Source organism: Urocitellus parryii, chromosome 4 (genome assembly GCF_045843805.1).
Source record: "Urocitellus parryii isolate mUroPar1 chromosome 4, mUroPar1.hap1, whole genome shotgun sequence".
Taxonomy (NCBI): Eukaryota; Metazoa; Chordata; class Mammalia; order Rodentia; family Sciuridae; genus Urocitellus; species Urocitellus parryii.
The window spans coordinates 143,697,090-143,715,949 of NC_135534.1; the positions used below are offsets into that span (position 1 = coordinate 143,697,090).

The 18,860-nt window shown below is 39.8% G+C and overlaps 1 protein-coding gene across 1 annotated transcript in view; it reads left to right on the plus strand.

Annotated features, from left to right (window-relative positions):
* The window catches only part of LOC113199902 (dedicator of cytokinesis protein 8), a 218,962-nt gene that overhangs the window by 115,133 nt on the left and 84,969 nt on the right, over positions 1-18,860 (plus strand). The window contains exons 15-17 of the mRNA XM_077797833.1: positions 15,866-15,983; positions 17,322-17,392; positions 18,439-18,577. Of these exons, the coding sequence (XP_077653959.1) occupies positions 15,866-15,983; positions 17,322-17,392; positions 18,439-18,577 (328 nt within the window). The remainder of the gene's footprint in view (positions 1-15,865; positions 15,984-17,321; positions 17,393-18,438; positions 18,578-18,860) is intronic.

Below are 18,860 nucleotides of genomic sequence, written 5' to 3' on the forward strand. Positions count from 1 at the left end.
TAGTGTTGATGTACTTATTGGCTGTTTCTTTGAATAGACTGGAGACTATTAAAGGATCTGCCCAAAATTAAAATAAAAAGTCAGCTTTAACAACCCCCCCCCAAAAAAATGGAAGTTTTCTGGTAAGTGTTTGTGTTTCTTTTCAGCTAGCAGATTTATTTTAGGAAACTATTTGCAAAGCCTGGAAAAAATGTTCTCTTACTGCCCATTAAAGGAACATTCAGGTGAACTCCTATTACTTTTCCATGTGACAATGCTGTATGATGACCTCTTAAAAGACATACAGCATAGTTTAGTTTTGGTATCCAAACAGTGTATTTAAACTTGAATTTTAGGTCTTTCACAAAGACGTAATATATTTGTTTTGCTTTTATTTACAGGATATTTTCATTAAAACTTTGTGGGTGTAAAGGTGAGGGAAGGATATTAGTAGTAGGTACTTTTTAGTATTCTTCTTATCTTTAGTGTAACCTGTCATGGCCTTTTTAGGGCACATTAGTTAGTAAAATCAGAAAAAAGTCAAAGAAAAAATATTTATATTTTTAGAAATTCTTAAGTTTTTTTAAACTTACATGGAGATTGAATTGACTCTTTTTGAGATTAAGATTATTTTCCCATAGGTAGTTATTGCATTATGTTCCACAGACCATGAAGATAACTCTGTGACTAATTCAAGGCAGAAATTTTACAAGCTAAAGCCATTTTTTCAAGGAAACATATGATTAAGTATCAGAGGATAACCCAATGTATACTTTAAGCAATATGCACACTTGTATTAGTTACCCATTTCTGCCTCCCCAAAACTTTGCCACTTAGAACAACAGTTAGGATTCAGCTTGTGTGAATTATCCAGGTGCACTTTAACTGGGTACTCCTGCTCAGGCCCCTCAGAGAGCTGTGGTCAAGATATCAGCCACGGCTGTGGTCATTTCAAGGGCTCCCTGGAGGAGGGTCTACTTCAAAGCTCACTGTGTGGTTGTAGGAAGAATTGCTTGTTCCTGGGTTGTTGAACTGAGGGCCTCAGTCCCCCCACTAGTTATCAGACAGAGACTTCATTGAGACTCTGCCACATTGGTCTTTTCCAAGGGCAGCTCACAACATGGAAACTGGCTTTAACAGAGCACATGAGCAAGAGGACAAGCAATGTGGAAGCCAGAGCCTTTTTGTAATCTAACCTCAAAAGTCATATCCCATCACTTTTGTCATGTTCTTCTCATTCAGTGCAAGCCACTAGGTCTAATCCATACTCACAGGAGGAGCATTACCCAGGGTTGGACCTCCAGGAGGTCCAACTGGTAGTTATCTTAGAAGCTGCTAGGACAGTCCTTAACCAAGCTGTTTAAGTCAGCTTTTTTTTTTTTTTTTTTTTTTTTTTTTTTTTTTTTTGCTGCTATGACTAAAAGACCTAACAGGAACAATTGTAGAGGAGGAATGTTTACTTGGGGGTTCATGGTTTCAGAGATCTCAGTCCATAGGCAGCCAGCTCCACTCCTCAGGGCTCAAGGTGAGGCTGAACATCATGGCGGAAGAGCGTGGCAGAGGCAAGCGGCCCACATGATGATCCAGAAGCAGAGAGAGAGAGAGAGAGAGATTCTAACTCACTAGATACAAAATATAAACCCCAAAGCCATACCCCCAGTTGTCACCTCCTGTAGCCACACCCTGTCTTCAGTTACCACTTAGTTAATCCTCATTAGATGGCTTATTCACTGATTGGGTTAAGAGCCTCATAACCCAATCATTTCTTCTTTCAAGCTTCTTTCATTGTCTCACCTGTGAGCTTTTAGGGGACATCTCACATCCAAGCCATAACACTACCAAAAATGAAGAGAGCTCCAGTTGGATTGGAAGAAACACGGAGGGTGGAGGGCAAGCAAGGGAGCTGGCTGTGTGAACGCTGTGGCTGCCACGAGAAAGCTGTCTAGGGAACGCATCCCCCCGTCTAGTGTATTTCCAGCACATCTGCAAGGAATCCCTTCCTAACAAAAGAAAAATAACCAGTTTTTGACAGATCTTCAAAATCAAGAAGTGTCCTTTCCCCCACCCTCTTACTAAGACTCACTCCAAAGAAATAAGCCTGCAAAGTAGGGAGGATTTTTATTTATATATACCTAAGTTAAAGCAGATTTCCCATGCTTTCTTATATTCAGTAGTCGCGGGCTGGGAGAAGCCCTGAACTGTATATACTAAAGAATATGGTCATTTCTCTTTTTGTCCAGCACCCCAGCACCTTGTTCACCCCACTCCTATCTAATCCCCCACCACACACTCCCCAAGCATCTGAAGATCCGTGTGTGTGTGTGTGTGTGTGTGTGTGTGTGTAGTACACTGAGCAAAAGGAAAACTAACTATGAAGGCTAAATTTTGCAGGATGTCCGAAATGTATTCTGCTAAAGTTGTTACCATCCCACCCCATTTAGGAAAAAAAAATACATTCTTTTGTAGACACTCAAAAAGTAACTGAAATGGAGTTCTAATAAACCAAGTGGGGGCTCAATCTGTAGAACAAATTTCTAAGCCCTTCCTGTATGGAAAAAAAAAGTGCAAGGACAAATGAGATAAAGATTATCCAAATCACTTAGACCCTTTAAGCCACATCACAGGTGCCATGGGGAATAGCCAGAAGTTGAGAGAGATACATTTGCCCAGTGAACCTTTGGAATATTTTGTTAGACTCAAATTTAAAGGAAAAAAAATGTAGAATAAAAAAAATTTTTGATGTGGGTACCTTTCCATCTTCCCTTTCTTTGTAATTCTCCTCAGCTCCTCCTGCCCCCTCCTCCCAGCCCCAGCATCCAGATCTCACTAAGAACAATGCCTCCTGGTAACGACCCCATCCTCTTTCATCTTTCTCCATTCACACTTTCAGTCCGTATGTCTAGCCTCTTTGTAAGAAAAAAATGCTGAGTAAACTAATTCCTACTAAAATGAGAGCAAATGATACATAAACTTCTTAATACCTTGAACCTGCTAAGCAGGGTTTCAAAAGGAGGTTGGGGGGCTTGGGTACCTTAATTGGTAAAATTTCAATTAGTTCAGTATGTTTTAAAAAATATCTTCAAGCAGGGCTAGAGGGAGATTTATTTTTTGTTTATTAAAGTAGTCAGGTTTCCCCCAGTAGGTTTCAAATGCTTGAATATTTGTGATTCTTTTCAGTAGAAACCTGACCTGAGATTCTGCTTTATATAGCAGAAGGAATGTGAGTTCTGATTGCTCACTTAAAAGGAATTTTTAACCTACCTCCTAAAAAGGGGTGGGATAGGGATTGATGTCATAGAAAAATTACTCTGCAAATATCATAGTAGCTGTGAGTGTTCAAATAATGTTCATAGACAAACTATTGGGTTCAGACCCCAGCACTGCAAAACAAAAAGACAATTTATTAGTAGTAATGATAATTGTTTTATATTATACAAAATCACCATGTCTGATATTCAAGATGCAGTTCATTGATTGAGAAAGCATGAATACCCCCAAAAAATATTTAAAGAAAATGTAATAAGAGGAATTAGGCTGGCTGTTTTTTGGTCTTCTCTCATTTGATTTCTGGTTTTGAGGACATTTTTTTTAACATAAAAGATTTTAGAAAGAGAATATTAGGTCACTTCTTATAGAGTTTCTAAACAATTTGGTGATGTTTTCTCTCTGGCTTCTTAACTGCATTTGCTTTGGCGGGGTGGAGCAGAGGCCCCTGATTTTCACAGAACAGCACCAGCCTTGATACAGAACGTGTCAGCCTTGCCCATGGAGCCCAAGGTTACTTGGGGGCACGCTACTGCTGGAACCCACACCCCAGTGCCTCCTAGCAATCCCATCTCCTGGCCCAGTGCAGGCAGCCTCCTGCCCTCTGGCTGTGCCCTGGAACAGATTTCACACTCTGTTTTTCTCACTCTGAATTCTGAAAATGGCCCTTTCTCTTCATCCTATATGTCAGGGATTTTCTTCCCATTTTCATTTTTTACTGATTCTTTTGTGAGTTTGCATTTTTATCTGACCTGAAACATCAGATACTGGAATAAACACAAAAAATGGCATGAGTCTGTGGTCATGGAATGATGGGAGAGGACATGGCCGGTGTTCTATTTTTATGGACTTATTTACAAACCTTCCCACTTTAAAAAAGCGATGGAGACAGCTTATAGAGATTGTATAATACGGTGTGAAAATTTTCTGGGTGAAAATAAAATAAGGAGAGGAAATCAGTCAAAATCTAGGTAATGTTATTACACAAAATATATCTTAATATATAAGAGTATCTCTAAAAGTCACCTGCAAATTTGACTTTGAGCTTCCTAGGAGCCAAGGAAGTGAGGAGGATAGACTCACAATGATCTATAAGATTTATGTCTGCCAAATTAAAAACAGACCAGCTCTCTTGAATTAATGCTTCTCAAACTTGAATATGCATTTGAGTCACCCATGCAGGTTCTGATCCAGCAGGTCTGTGCTGTACTTTTAACTGGCCTGGAGTGGAGGTGATCAAGTTAATTAGTGCCCCTGCACCCCTAGAACATCCTTTGAGTAACAGGGTTTTAGCTCACTTATAAGCACATATTTACAAAGTATGCTTCCACTTTTACAAAAAAAAAAAAAAAAGTGGCCACATTAGGTTTGTAAGTTTCCTAAGTGATTCCAGGATATATAATATATTGAGTTTTAAGATTTCTAACTTTCATTTGCTCTTGAAGAATTTAAAGCATCCAAACCTCTAATATGAGGGGCCAACACTCTCATCTTAGGGCTATGCAATTTCAAATCTATTTTTTAAATCTTGTAGTTGGTTAGGGGGACTTTTTTAGTCACTGTAAATATTTTAAGATCACATTAGAATAAATTTGTGGTGAGTCTGATTGTTGAACAAAGACACTGTTTACTATTGTTCTTAGAAGTAGCGGTGGGTCTAGCTCAGAGCACCTGGATTTGAGTTGCACTGTACCATTTGCTAGCTGTGTTACTTGAGCAGCTTATGTAGCCTCTCTGTGCCTTTTCTTCTTTTGGACCCAGTAAGGTCGGGTATCTATCATAGATATTTAGAAACAGTGCCTGCAAATAGTGAGAATAATGTTGGCTATGTTTATTACTGTATCTAAAATAGATTTTCCTGGCAGTGAAATATGTGTGCTAAATTAAAATTACCTCCTCAGCTGATTGCCTTCAAATACTTTGAAAAATATATGTACAGATGTGCAACTTTCTTTTGAATACTGAAGTAAAAGACATCACATAACTCTAAGATATTACTGCTATTAGTAGCCATTTGAGGTTCACTCTGATAGAATCAGTCTGATGCCAACAAACTGCTGAAGAAAGGGCACTGACCTTTTTCGGTGGTTTTCCATTGAGAGCATCTTGTTTGTTGGTGCACTTGATTTTGCTGCATTTCCACTGCAGCAAATAATTCATCAGTTCCTTCACTCTGTCTTTGCAAAAAAAAGATAGAGAGGGAGTTTTAAAACACAAGTAAAGAAAAAGAAACCACTTTGAAATTGCCAAAATTGTTAGGCTGAGAAAAATAGAAAGCTTTTTCTGTGTAGGACTGTTGTGGTGGTGCATCAGAAGAGCCAGGTGCCCATTTACCAGCCCATCTTCTTTAATCCAGTGCATATCACTAGTAGTTTGCTACTAAACGAACACAAATGTCTCAGGCTATAAGAAAACTAATAAAGCCAGGCGTAGAGGTGCCTGTAATCCCTGTGGCTTGAGAGGTTGAAGCAGGAGGTTGGCAAGGTCCAAAGCCAGTCTCAGCAACTTAGCAAGGTCCTAAGCAACTTGGTGAGACCCTGTCTCAAAATAAAAAATAAAATGGGCTGGGGACATGACTCAGTGGTTAAATGTCCCTGAGTTCAATCCCCAATACCAAAAAGAAAACTAATAAAATAGAAAAACTAATTTTTATGGTATTTTATTCTCTCCTGCAATTCCAATATACATATCTAAGGGTTTTTTTTTTAAGAATTCTCTAAGTTGGAAGCACCTGACTACATATTTAAACATGTTAAATATGTACCCACTTCCTCATTTATTAAATGTACTTTACATATAATTTTGTATCAGGCTACAAACTAGGGGGAATTTTTTTTAACTGCAAGTTAAATTCAGTAGTCTTACCATTGGCTGATGAAATTTTACATAAAATAAGCATTTAATTAAATATTAATTCTGATTTTGAGTTTTTTTCACATTTTTGTAGATCATAACCCCCCAGGGGTCTCGGACTTTTTTATGGAATCCTAAGATGTCCATAGATCCTAGGCTCTGTGCTTGTCATTCTGAGAGTTAAAGTCCCACAAACAATCCAAACCCAGCTCAGAGTAGAAAATTATCTACCACTTGCTAACTAACTGATAAGAAATGAACTTCAGTGACAAATGGAACTAGACTTCTAGATGCTCCCTTTAAAAGAGTATTTCAGGGGCTGGGGTTGTGGCTCAGCAGTAGAGCATTCGCCTAGCACGTGCAAGACCGTGGGTTCAATCCTCACCACACCACATAAATATAAATAAATAAAATAAAGGTATTGTATCCAACTACAATGAAAAAATAATTTTCTTTTTTTAAAGAGCTTTTCAGGGGCTGGGGTTGTGGCTCAGTGGTAGAATGCTTGCCTAGCATGCATGAGGCACTGGGTTCCATCTTCAGCACCACACAGATATAAAATAAAGATATTGTGTCCACCTAAAACTAAAAAATAATTTTTTTAAAGAGCATTTTACCATTTTCTGGGATGCTGCATAGTAACCTGATGGGCTGGTGAACAGAAAGACACAGAGACTGGGGAGACTGACTGAGAGAGAGAGAGAAAATGCACATAAATAAAAGACAGAGAAAGCAGCAGGCACTGAGAGAAACTGAAAAATAGAGAGGGAAATCCAGGCAGATTGTCGGTTCTCTAAGTTATATACATTAATATCTCACAGTCTGGCAGAATGTTTGAAGTTGTGTTTTAAAATTTACTCAGCTGTTTTACATAGTCCTCATGAGACACCTAAATCTATATAGTTTGCAGTTTACAAAGTAGTTCTCAGGTATCCTTACATTTAGACTGGACCCAAACCATTTTATTACAGGTGAGGAAATTGATTCATTCAGCTCGTGGGGAAGGGTGCATTTTACAGGTTTTCAAAGGACCCATTGTCTTATTTGGTTAGGGCCACTAATGACATACAAACCCATACAAACCCATCTCTTCTGATATAAAAGCAGCTTCCATTTACATGTCCTACTGATATTCAAAATCAACATTTTTTTTTCTTTTTCTAGTTTGTATTTGATAGTATGACTTTGCTGCAAACCATTCATTGAAATTACAGGAAGAAGAAATTGACACCAATTCCGTTTCAAAATCAAACCCACTCTTTTATTTCCCCCCACAGTCTTCTAACCTTTACCTTTCATGCATATTCAGTGTTTGTATATTGACAGCCCTGACAGATATAAAAATTTTATTTTCCAAGTTTGCACTGAACATTATATAGAGAGTAAAAGCCATTTCTCCCTGTGCCTCATCCCTGTACCCAGCTGATTCTGGGAGTTTGGCTATTGCTGGTAGAGGCCTTTATTCCTCCTGTCGATCTGCTCAGCTCTCCTCTTAAGGCATTCTGTTCTTTCTCACCTTCTGGCTGACTGTGCTAGATGCCCAGCTGTAGAGCAGTCCCAAGTGTCCAGTTGCTTAAACTGAGAACTAGTGTGGCTTTTTGCTATAGCTCACTTGCTCCAAGCAGTAGAAGTCCCTGGGAAAACACGCAGTTGTCATCTTGTGAATAAGGAACTGGGCTAGGTTTTTCTCTGCTTCTGTGCACTGAACGAGGCTAAACTTAGGATAAGGAAACTAATATTTTGTGCATTGTGACTTTGAATGATTTTTTTAATAGCATGAGACATTTTCTTTTTTTCCTTTTTTTTTTTTTTAGTTGTAATTGGACACAATACCTTCATTTATTTATTTTTATGTGGTGCTGAGGTTCGAACCCAGGGCATTGCACGTGCTAGGTGAGCACTCTACCGCTGAACCACAACCCCAGCCCGACTTTGAATGATTTTAAAGTCTGTTTGGGTTAACATGTTCTCAGCAAAGGAAATAAAAGAGGGTCCCCAAGTGGTAAGAACAGATAGATTTGGTCCACAATTTAAGTAAAACCAAATTCCACAGTTATCCCCAAGGCCCGCTACATTATAGCAGTTTAAAAATAAGTTGAGGACTGGAGGTACAACTGAGTGCAGAGCACTTGTCTAGCATCCGGGAGGACCTGGGTTCCATTCCCCACATGCTGGCAAATCAATCAAAAACACAAAATAAGTTAATGGTGTTTTGCTGAATCTGTGTGAAAAAAAAAAGGGTCGGGGGAGTTTCCCCAAACAGTTTCTAACCAAAAGAAGCCATCTAAAGAATTCTGGAAAGGAGATGACTACTGATGACTACTAACTGTCCCATTCTGTATGTACAATGCATAATCCTGAAGAAAACCATTTTGGGCCACATTTGGGGAAAGATAAGAGTATCCTAAATGTCTTGTGCATGGACTAGACCTGTAGTTACTAAACACTCTTTCAAAATAACTTTGTCCTAACAAGCAATTCATCTTTAGGGTATGGGCTACACCTCACAAATCCTTAGATAATGTTATTCTTAGGATTTTTCTGTGGCACTTCATTTATCAAACATAAAACATTAAGAGCCTGTTTATCAGGTTGTTAATAACTACTCTTATCTGTGGATTATATACCATGCAGGCAGATCTTCCGTCTCAAGATAATTATTTTAAAAGATGCCAGTTTAACAAAACCTATTACTTAGCATTCTTTTTGAGGTGGGAAGGTACTGGGTATTGAATTCAGGGAAACTTTACCCCTGAGCCACATCCCCAGCCCTATTTGTATTTTTATTTATTTATTTATTTTTATGTGGTGCAGAGGATTGAACCCAGGGCCTTGCACGTGAGAGGTGAGCACTCTACTGCTGAGCCATAACCCCAGCCCCCATATTTTATTTAAAGACAGGATCTCACTGAGTTGCTCAGCACTTCACCATTGCTGAGGCTGGCTTTGAACTCTGGATCCTCCAGTCTCAGCTTTCTGAGCCTCTGGAATTACAGGCATGCACCACCATATGCGGCTACTTAGTATTCTACATTTCAGGAAAAGCATCTTCTCAAAAAATTTTTAGGCAAAGTTATTCAACTTTTCTGAGAAATCAGTTTCCTGACTTGCAAAAAGAGATGTGGGGCTAGACTCTCTTGAAGTTTCCTTCCAGCTGTGTGCTCCACAGAAAGTACACACAGCATGGGCAAAGCAGACTACCTGTGCTGAGGTTTGAATACAAGAGTGAGCAGCCCCTTCCGAATCAATGTGCAAAATGTTGACTGTGTTGGCTGTTGTGTGGGACAGGGTCATGGGTCCCGCTGTATGGGGCCTAGGACAAGTGTGGTAACAGCAAACCTGATTATCCAGTCTGACACAGCTACTTCTGTTGTGATTTACACAGCCCCTTTCATCTAGCTACTTCAAAGCATTTTTACAAACTTTGGCTCATTATTCCTCCAACCACAGCATTGAAGCAAGGTTGATTGGTGTCTTTTCAATTAACTCAAAGATTAAGAAACTGAGCAAAAACAGAATTTAGAAGTATTATTTCAAAAGTATGCTGCATTGAAAAAAAATTTTTTTAAAGTATGCTGCATTGAAGAGGAGCAAAACATGTAAAGTGTTCATCAACGTTTTATCATTGAAAAAAAGGAAAAACTCTAAATGCTTATTTTTGGAGGTAGTATAAATTATGACACGTTCATATTATGGAATATCATGCAGCTGTTAAAATAATTTTTATTGGCTTGTTTTAGTTAGCTTTTGCATTGCTGTGACCAAAATACCTGACAAGAACAATTTACAGAAGGGAAAGTTTACTTGGGGGCTCACAGTTACAGAGGTCTCAAGCCATAGATGGCTGGCTCCATTGCTCTGGGCCCAAGGTGAGATAGCACTTCATGACCCACTTCATCCAGCCATGCTCCACCTGCCTATAGTTAACACCCAGTCAGTTCATTCCAACTAGGATGGACCAGTTAGGTTACAGTTCTCACACCCAATCATTTCACCTTTGAATATCCCTACATTTACACAGGAGATTCTGGGGAATACCTCATACCCAACAATAATAAGACTATTTAGTCATATTGGGGAAAATACCATAACTGAACAATGTTAAGTCACACAAAAATAAAATAAAGCTTTGTACACACAGTTTGAGAAGGAGATTTAATGTATAAAGGAAACGACTAAATGACAATATGCTAAAGTTTTAACAGTGACTTTTCTCAGTGTAAGGGGGATATGGAGTGGTGGCCATTTTCTTCTTTATATTTTTTTGTACTTTTAGGTTATTCAGGATTGAAAACCAATGGGCACACAGTACTTTCATACACTGCTTTCACAATTATATGTGTATATAGGATAATTATGTAATTGTGAAAGACAGAAGAGAGAAGGTAGAGCACCAATTAAATAGAACGGTAGGAGGGACCTGTGAGGATGTGTCTTGTGGGCTGAAAAACAAGAGATGAGAAACAGCCTGTCATTTAGAAACCTTGGGAGAGCTCTGGGAACCGCAGGTATGAAAACCTTGGGGTGGGAGTAGTTGGAAATGACCTTGGCCTTGAAGAAAGGCCAGTGTGTGAAAGTGATATGAGAAAAGATCCAAGAATTTTCCAAGAGGTGGATGATGTAGGACCTGTAATACTGAGTTTAAGAAATCCTTTTAAGTGCCTGTTTTACATTTTGAAAGATACTTTTCACCAGTATAAAAGGAGTAGATTATAAGGGGCAAAGGTAGAAGTCATGGTCAATTGAGAAAGCATTGCATCAGTCTCAGGTGGTTTGGGCGCAGACACTGTGGGCACAGTGGAGTGTACCTAACTTATCAGCTCTGCAGGGGAAATGATCATCACAGCCATACCTTGTTAAGTTCTTGCTCGCTAGTGCCTCCATAGTCTATAGGTTGGTGCTATTATTAGTCCCATTGGGGCTTCAAAAAGGCTAAGTAACTTGCCGAAGTCCACACAGCTAAAAGGCAAAGGAGGAATGCTACAGGTCCTCTGATAAACATTAGCTCTCTTATTTGAGTGGTAGCAGTGGAGAATAAGAAGAGCAAGAAAGGGGGCAGAGAGGGGTCTGTACCCCACATGCATCCCACACCCCAACCATAAACTGTCTTCTGCCATCCATTACTATCCCCACATCCACTCCTGACAGCAACTGTGGTCCTCCTCTGTCTCCTACCATCAAGGTTGGGCTGCCTCAGATGGACAGAGCAAGATCTGGGGGTGCTACTGAGTTAACGGTGAGGTACAGCAGAACCAACGCTGCACTGAATCCTGTGGCTGGCTGTGGCTAACCCACAGAGTGAGCTGGCACTTTACCTCTAGGGCTCAGTTTACTTAAAAAGCTGGGGCTGGCCGGGTGCAATGGTGCACACCTGTTATCCCAGCAACTCAGGAGGCTGATGCATGAGAATTGAGAGTTCAAAGCCAGTCTCAGCAACTAAGCAACTCAGTGAGACCCTGTCTCTAATAAAATACAAAATGGGGCGGAGGATGTGGTTCAGTGGTCCAGTGCCCTGATTTCAATCCCCAGTACATTAAAAAAAAAACGCTGGAACTCAAGCTTCTCAGCCTGAGCATCTTAATCATGTCATGGCTCATCACCTACTTTTCTGGGTAGGCCATGTATAGTTAATTGATGTTTGATGCTGTCTGTGTATTCTGCCATCTAAATTAAATTCACTTCCCTTTGTTAGAAATTGTTGCCTCACATTTATCTTCTTTTTTTTATTCAAATGTAAGTGGTTAATGCAGCCAGTAATGAACCTGTTAAGAGTCCAACAAGAAGATAAGATGGAAATTAGAAAGAGCCAGGAGCAAAGGCTAGAAATCAAGGGGGAAGCATGTGCCAGTTTTCTCCATTATGCAAAGAGCCCAGAAAGGCCACAAGAGACAGCAACTCTAATCTGTTCCCAACACGGTCACCCCATTCTGCCTCCACTGGGTCTCCCAATTTAGAGACACTGTGGTAAATAAAAGTAGAAACTGCTACTTATTTGTCTTTGTACTCATTTTTTTTTTTTTGAGAAAGAGTCTCACTAACTTGCTGAAGCTGGACTTGAACTCAAGATCCTCTTTCTTCAGCTTCCCAAGTAGCTGGGATGACAGGAGTGTACACCATGCCCAGCTCCTGTGTGTTTTTGACAGTCCAAATACTGTTTTTGTTCTTGAACATCTGGGGACATTCATTACTGAGCAAGATATTTGAGTAGAGAATCTTTATGTTATTGCTTTTCCTTCCCTGATGTGGAATGTTCTTCTGTAGCAGCCAGATAAGTTTATTTCAATGTTTCCCCAGATCATTTCTAAGAATATTACACTTGTGAAAGAATAAACAAATGAATTGAGTTCTGAGGTCAAAACAGTTGGGGAACCAGGCATGGTGGTGTACACCTCTAATCCCAGCAACTCGGGAAAGCAAGAGGATCAGTAGTTCAACCAACCTGGGCAACTTAACGAGACCCTATCTCAAAATAAAAAATAAAAAGGAATTGAGGATGAAGTTCAGTGGTAGAGCACCTCTGAGTCCATCCCCAATACAACAACAACAAAATTTGGGGATGTCCTTCCCCCCTCTAAGGCATTCACAGTACACACTAATCTGTTTATCTTGATTCACCCCAGTCTTTCCCAGTAGTATTTGATCACACTGTTGTGTGATCCCCACTCCCTACGTCTTCCCCATATACTTGATAACACTTTGCAGAGCACTGGGGGGGGGGGGGAATGGAACTAATTGGGAATGCAAATTTGGGATGCAATTTTCATTGACCACCAGTCTAATGGAATCAGATTAATACCTGGCAGGAGACTAGGTGAGGTTTTGATGTCATTGCTTTCAGTAATGGTAAGTTGCCTATGAAATATAGTGTGTAGGGGTGATTGTGGCTCAGTGGTAAAGCACTCATCTGGCATGTGTAAAGCACTGGGTTCAATCCTCAGCACCACATAAAAATAAATAAAATAAATGTACTGTGTCCATCTACAGCCTTTAAAAAAGTTTTAAAAAAAAGAAATATAGTATGCAATACAAATTTCAAAGTTGGTCTGAAAATAAAGAGACTATGGAATATGAAAAGAAAAGATAGGCCTGGTTCCCAATTCTAGGCTTCTGAACCTAGCATATACTTAGTTCTGAAGACTGACCCATTTCAAAATAGATATTCTCTCATATCCTTTTATCAAACCAGAATACAGGGATTTTGCACATAAATTAGCCTCTCCTAGTGCTTCACAATGACCATTAGTTTTGAAACGTAGCTCTCTCTCTCTCTCTCTCTCTCTCTCTCTCCAGTAGATACTAAGTGATTTCCTCAAGGCAGTTTGCATTGCCATCAGAAGCATGTCTGTTCACTTTACTCATCTGGTCCTGTCTTTGCTTTCAGTTCTCCATTCCCTGCCTACCCCAGACCTCATTGGTTAAACAGATTTAAATTTTCATCTTCTGCCTCATACCTGACTATTAACTTCACTTTTTTTCCAATGGAACATATTTTGCATTTGAATATGGACCCAATAGGTGGCATTGGTTATTTAATTTAAGTACATGTATTAAAGGGAAGCAATCTGCTGTTTATTTGTGTAAATCTGTCCTGTAGAAATTCACATGTATAGAGCTATAGTCCTCAGATGTGGGGGATTTTGACTGCCTGGGGATATATGATAACATCTGAAGACATTTCTGGTTGCCACAGTTGAGGGGGGTCAAGATCTCAGTAGGACCCTGTAGGTGAGGACTAGGGATGCTGCTGAGCATCCTACAATGCAGAGGGCAGCCCCCTACAACAAAGAATTATCTAGTCCAAAAAGTCAATAGCGGCCAGGTTGAGAGACTCCGTTGTCTATTAATATGCAAATCCTTGTAAAGTCTTATGAGACCCTGTGTTCATTGATGGAATGTCTGGTGACCTGGACTTCCTTCTTGGGCACTTCTCTCCTAGTATTCAATCCACACAAAGGTGGTTTGGGTATCTTGGAAGCCCTTGGGGCAAGAATGTATCTGTTTGGGGAGTAGATATGGCCTGAAAGTTAAAAGAGAGACAGATTAAGAGCGAAGAAGACAAACATTTCCCAAAGTACATGATGCCAATTGAACCAGTCTTTGTTTTACTGTTGACACTCATAAATAATGAGACCAGAGATTGAAGGTAGACATGAAAAGCCATTCCTAGCATTTCAGGCATAGCTGTGCAGGGGGAGTATAGCTTAACCAATGTGATCCTGCAATTTGAACACGTGGAAAAATGAGAATTCATACCCTATTTGAATCAAATGTATGATATGTCAAGATCATTGTATTGTCATGAGCAACTAATTAAAAAAGGGGGGGGAGCACAGGGCTGCCTGGCTCAAGTCCTGACTCTGCCATTTCCTAGCCATATAGTTTGGCACATGTTATTCATTTTTTCCTCAGTTGTAACATGGGGATGATAATGTGGGTATGATGACAATGATATTGGTACCTACCTAAAGGATAATTATGAAACTTAAACAAAGTAATGAATAGGAAGTATTTGGGTCTGTGGAGGTTGTTTCGTTTTTTTGTTTTGTTTTGTTTTTGTTTGTTTGTTTGTTTGGTACTGGTGAACCCAGGGCCTCCCTATGCTGGGCAAGCACTCTATCACTGAGCTACATCCCCAACCCTAAATATTAAGTATTTAAAATATTACCTGATTCAGGATAAATCCTGTATAAATGTTAATATTATTACTGTTTCTTTTAATCAGGACTACTCTTCATCAAAAACAAATTTTCCTTTATTCACAAAATATTTACTTAGCACCTATTATGTCTCAGGCACCAGTCTAGTTGCTAGTGAATCGAAAAGCATCAGATAAGGGCTGGGACTGGGGCTCAGTGGCAGAGTGCTTGCCTAGCATGTGTGAGGCACTGGGTTTAATCTTTAGCACTGCATACAAAAATAAATAAAATAAAGGCATGCTATCTCTCTACAATTACAAAAAAAATTCTTAAAAAAGCATAAGATAAAAATACCTATCCTGGCACTGGAGTTGTGGCTCAGTGGTAGAGTGCTCGCCTAGCATGTGTGAGGCACTGGGTTTAATCTCAACACCACATAAAAATAAAATAAAGATATTGTGTCCACCTAAAACTAAAAAATAAAATATTAAAAAATACCTATCCTATGGAGCTTACATTCAGTGGAATATACTAGTAATAATGCAAATAGAAAAAAAATATATGCAAATTATGCTTAGCCTAGTATCTATTACATACTTGTCAAATGAATGAATATATTTCTCAAGTTATTGTCATTATATAAAAACTGGGCTTGGAAGTTTGATCTGTCCTCTTAAACAAGAGAGAAAGTTAAATTAATACAGAGTACCATGCCAATAGGAAATGAAATTACCACATAAGGATTAGAAAGAAAAAAAAAGAGAAAGAGAAGGAATGAAGTCAGGTCATGAATTGGGTTTAAAATGAGCTGAACCTTTTTTTGCCTTCTTATTTGTGTATCAGACCTACAGTCACCTCCTTGCAGATTTCAACATTCCAAGACATTAAGACTTGCTAAGCATCAGCAGTCACACTACATAGAAAAACAGAGAAAAGTGTTGGTTTTTATCACATGGCTGCAGCTGATGAGGAAGAATCAACAGAAACTTCATCCTCCAACAATAATTGACTTCTAAAGGGAAAAACTCCATTAAAATAATCACTCTCTGAGTACTGGCCTAGGTACTCAATGAAGAACTTGGTTAAAATCAACTCTAGACCTTATGCTTTATTCTTTATCTTTTCTTTTCCAGAAATCTACTCTATGTCTACCCACAGAGGCTGAACTTTGCTAACAAACTGGCATCTGCCCGGAATATTACAATAAAAATCCAGTTTATGTGTGGAGAAGACCCTAGCCACGCTATGCCGGTAAAGAGGGGGTAACATTGACCTTACAGCAGGGTGGGAGGCATTTCCCCTGTGAGTCCACATGGGCAGAATTCAGGGCCTCTCCATGTACAGAGTATTGTCTTCAGGGCAGCTGTACTCACCGTGTCCAGGCGCCTTTCCAGCTAGTCCAGTATGGTTCCACAAATGACAGGAAAACAGCCTCAATCTAAATTGAAAGCCTCTTTCCTTACTCCATAATGAGTTATGAAGTGTTGGACATGCAGATCATTTTTGAGGAGTGAAAATGTACAGCATTACATACCTACCTGCCGCAGTCTGGCTGGGCACAATTCAGGAGCCACTTGTCAAAAGAAACTAACTTTATTTTTAGAACTACAAACACCAAGCAAAACAGCTCCTCAGGAAAAACCCCTCAGAGCCCAACTGCCACCACTGGCTTCCACAAGCCTCTCCCCACACAAACCTCACCACCTCCCACAACCCTCCTGCTCTTGAGGCCGATTGGCTGGGTCGTGTGGGCGGAGCCAAAGTAGTCCCCCAATGAGCAGCTCCGTGGTCTGAAAGGGCAGGGAAACAGCCCAATGAGCAGCTCCGTGGAGGAGCCAATCAGCTAGATGTTGCTGGGGCCACTGTGAGCCAATCATCAGCTGGCAGTCTGAAGGGCAGGGAAACAGCCCAATGAACATCACCGCAGAGGAGCCAACCAGCTAGATGTTGCTGGGGCCCTGTGAGCCAATCATCAGCCGGCAGCTGGAAGTTTGCTGGCAGCTGGAAGTTTGCTGGGGCCCCTTTGGCTGTGGCTCTCAACACCTACCAAAACAGACCGCATCTACAGATAAATATTAAGTACTGCCTAGTAATAGTAAACACACACCACTTCAACACCTTTTAGGGATGGTTCTTCATCCTGAGGCAAAATATAAGTCAAATAATAAACATATAATACAATGTGCTCTAAGAAGTCAAAATGCCAGAATCTGTACTTTTTAACTATCTGTTACTAAATGAGATGGGTGGTTATTTAAACTGTTTTTCATAAGTCGTAGAATTCAGTTACTATACCTTTCTCTGGACTAGGATCTCTCTAAGTTGCTTAGGACCTCACTAAGTTGCTGAGGCTGGCTTTGAACTTGTGATCCTCCTGTCTCAGCCTCCTGAGTCACTGGGATTTCAGGCATAGGCCACCATACCCAGTCATAGTCAGTTCTTTTGCCCGTTTGGTTGGACCACTTGTAGGATCTTGCACCCTTAATTTATAAAATTATGAGACTACAGCATCCTACTGGCCCCCTGGTAGCTGATTTGAATATATCCAAAAGTCACTGTTAATTTTGTTCATTCTGTATTGGTGAACAGGTCATCTTTGGAAAGTCCAATGGGCCTGAATTTCTGCAGGAAGTGTACACAGCCATTACATACCATAATAAGTAAGTATATTTCAGAATCCAAACCTATGGCAAGATTGTTTCAGTGACTTCTAGTTTTTCTGGCTTTTCCAAGTGACTTTTGCCAACAGTTTTTACAATTTAGGGCCTAAAGGACAGAGGACATTTTTACCAGTTCCTTAATTCTGTGTTGACTATGCAAATTTTTCACCATCAACTAAGACAGGAAGAAGAAAATATGGTTAAAAAATCTAATATGATTTTGACTTTTTTTTTAAATCTCCAATCCTTGCATGATGCAGAGAGATTCTATAGTGTTAAGTAAGGAAGTACATTTTCTAGCTTGCTTTGAGATTCCAGAGGTGACCAGAAGCAAAATCCAATTTTGGTCATCTTATCTTCTGTACATGACTCCTCTCCTGCCCTACAGCCTGCTTTTAAGTTGACCACAGCAGAAATAGAACTCTCATAATTATGTCAGTAAAATGAACCATGGAATAGTTTTAAAATGTTATTTACATTTAGTAGGATGGGGAGTTGGGTTTGATCCTGGCCTGACAACCCAGGCCCATTTACATGCTTCCTGTAAACACTGGCCAGGCTTGACATAAGGGTTAAATGGGGTAATGTGCATGAAGCCCTTAGCCAAGTGTCTGGGGCTTCGTAATTCACTAAAACCGACTTCCTTTTCTCTCCTGCATCATCCATTTTTCCTCCAGTCCTTTAATGAGAGAAGCCTCATACCACGCCCTGGTATTTGGGTAGAGATGAAAAAAGAGGTCACAGCAGGACTCTGAACCTTACCCCCTTTTCAGATTATATTGTTGAGTTTTTCCATTGTATGTGGGAATTTCTTTTTTCTTGGCAAAGCCTTTCATTTGTGAGCAGTTGTATGTAAGTGAAATGTATCCAGTAACAAGCATGGTTTCAAGGACATCTCACTCAGGAACAGAATAATGTCAAATGACAAGCCTTCACACCATGCAGGCTAACTCAAGAGCAAAAGGGCCCCTGGCATTGCAATTTATAGTCAGAGAAGTCATCCTTCTTGCTAAAAGTTATTTGTATATAATGTGCTTTTGAAACAGGTCTCCTGACTTTTATGAAGAAGTGAAAATTAAGCTCCCTGCTAAGCTCACAGTAAATCACCACCTCCTATTCACCTTCTATCATATCAGCTGTCAGCAGAAGCAAGGAGCCTCCGTAGAAAGTCTCCTGGGATATTCAGTGAGTTGTTTCCAACTTGCCAATTCACACTGCAGTGCTGGGCAGCCAAGGTCCCTGCAGAGATAAACAACTAAAATCCATTCACTTGCTTTTTTCCTGTCAGAAGTAGCAAAATGTCCTAAAGCAGATTATAGGAAGAAGCTGAAATGAGTTGACTTAGTAAATGATGGATTTTACAAATGGAAAGTTACTAGGTGATAGATACTGAAAGAATATTCATTTTTTTAAGAAAAGCATTGCAATGTCTGTTCTTTCCAAATTTAATATATGTGCTTCACATATA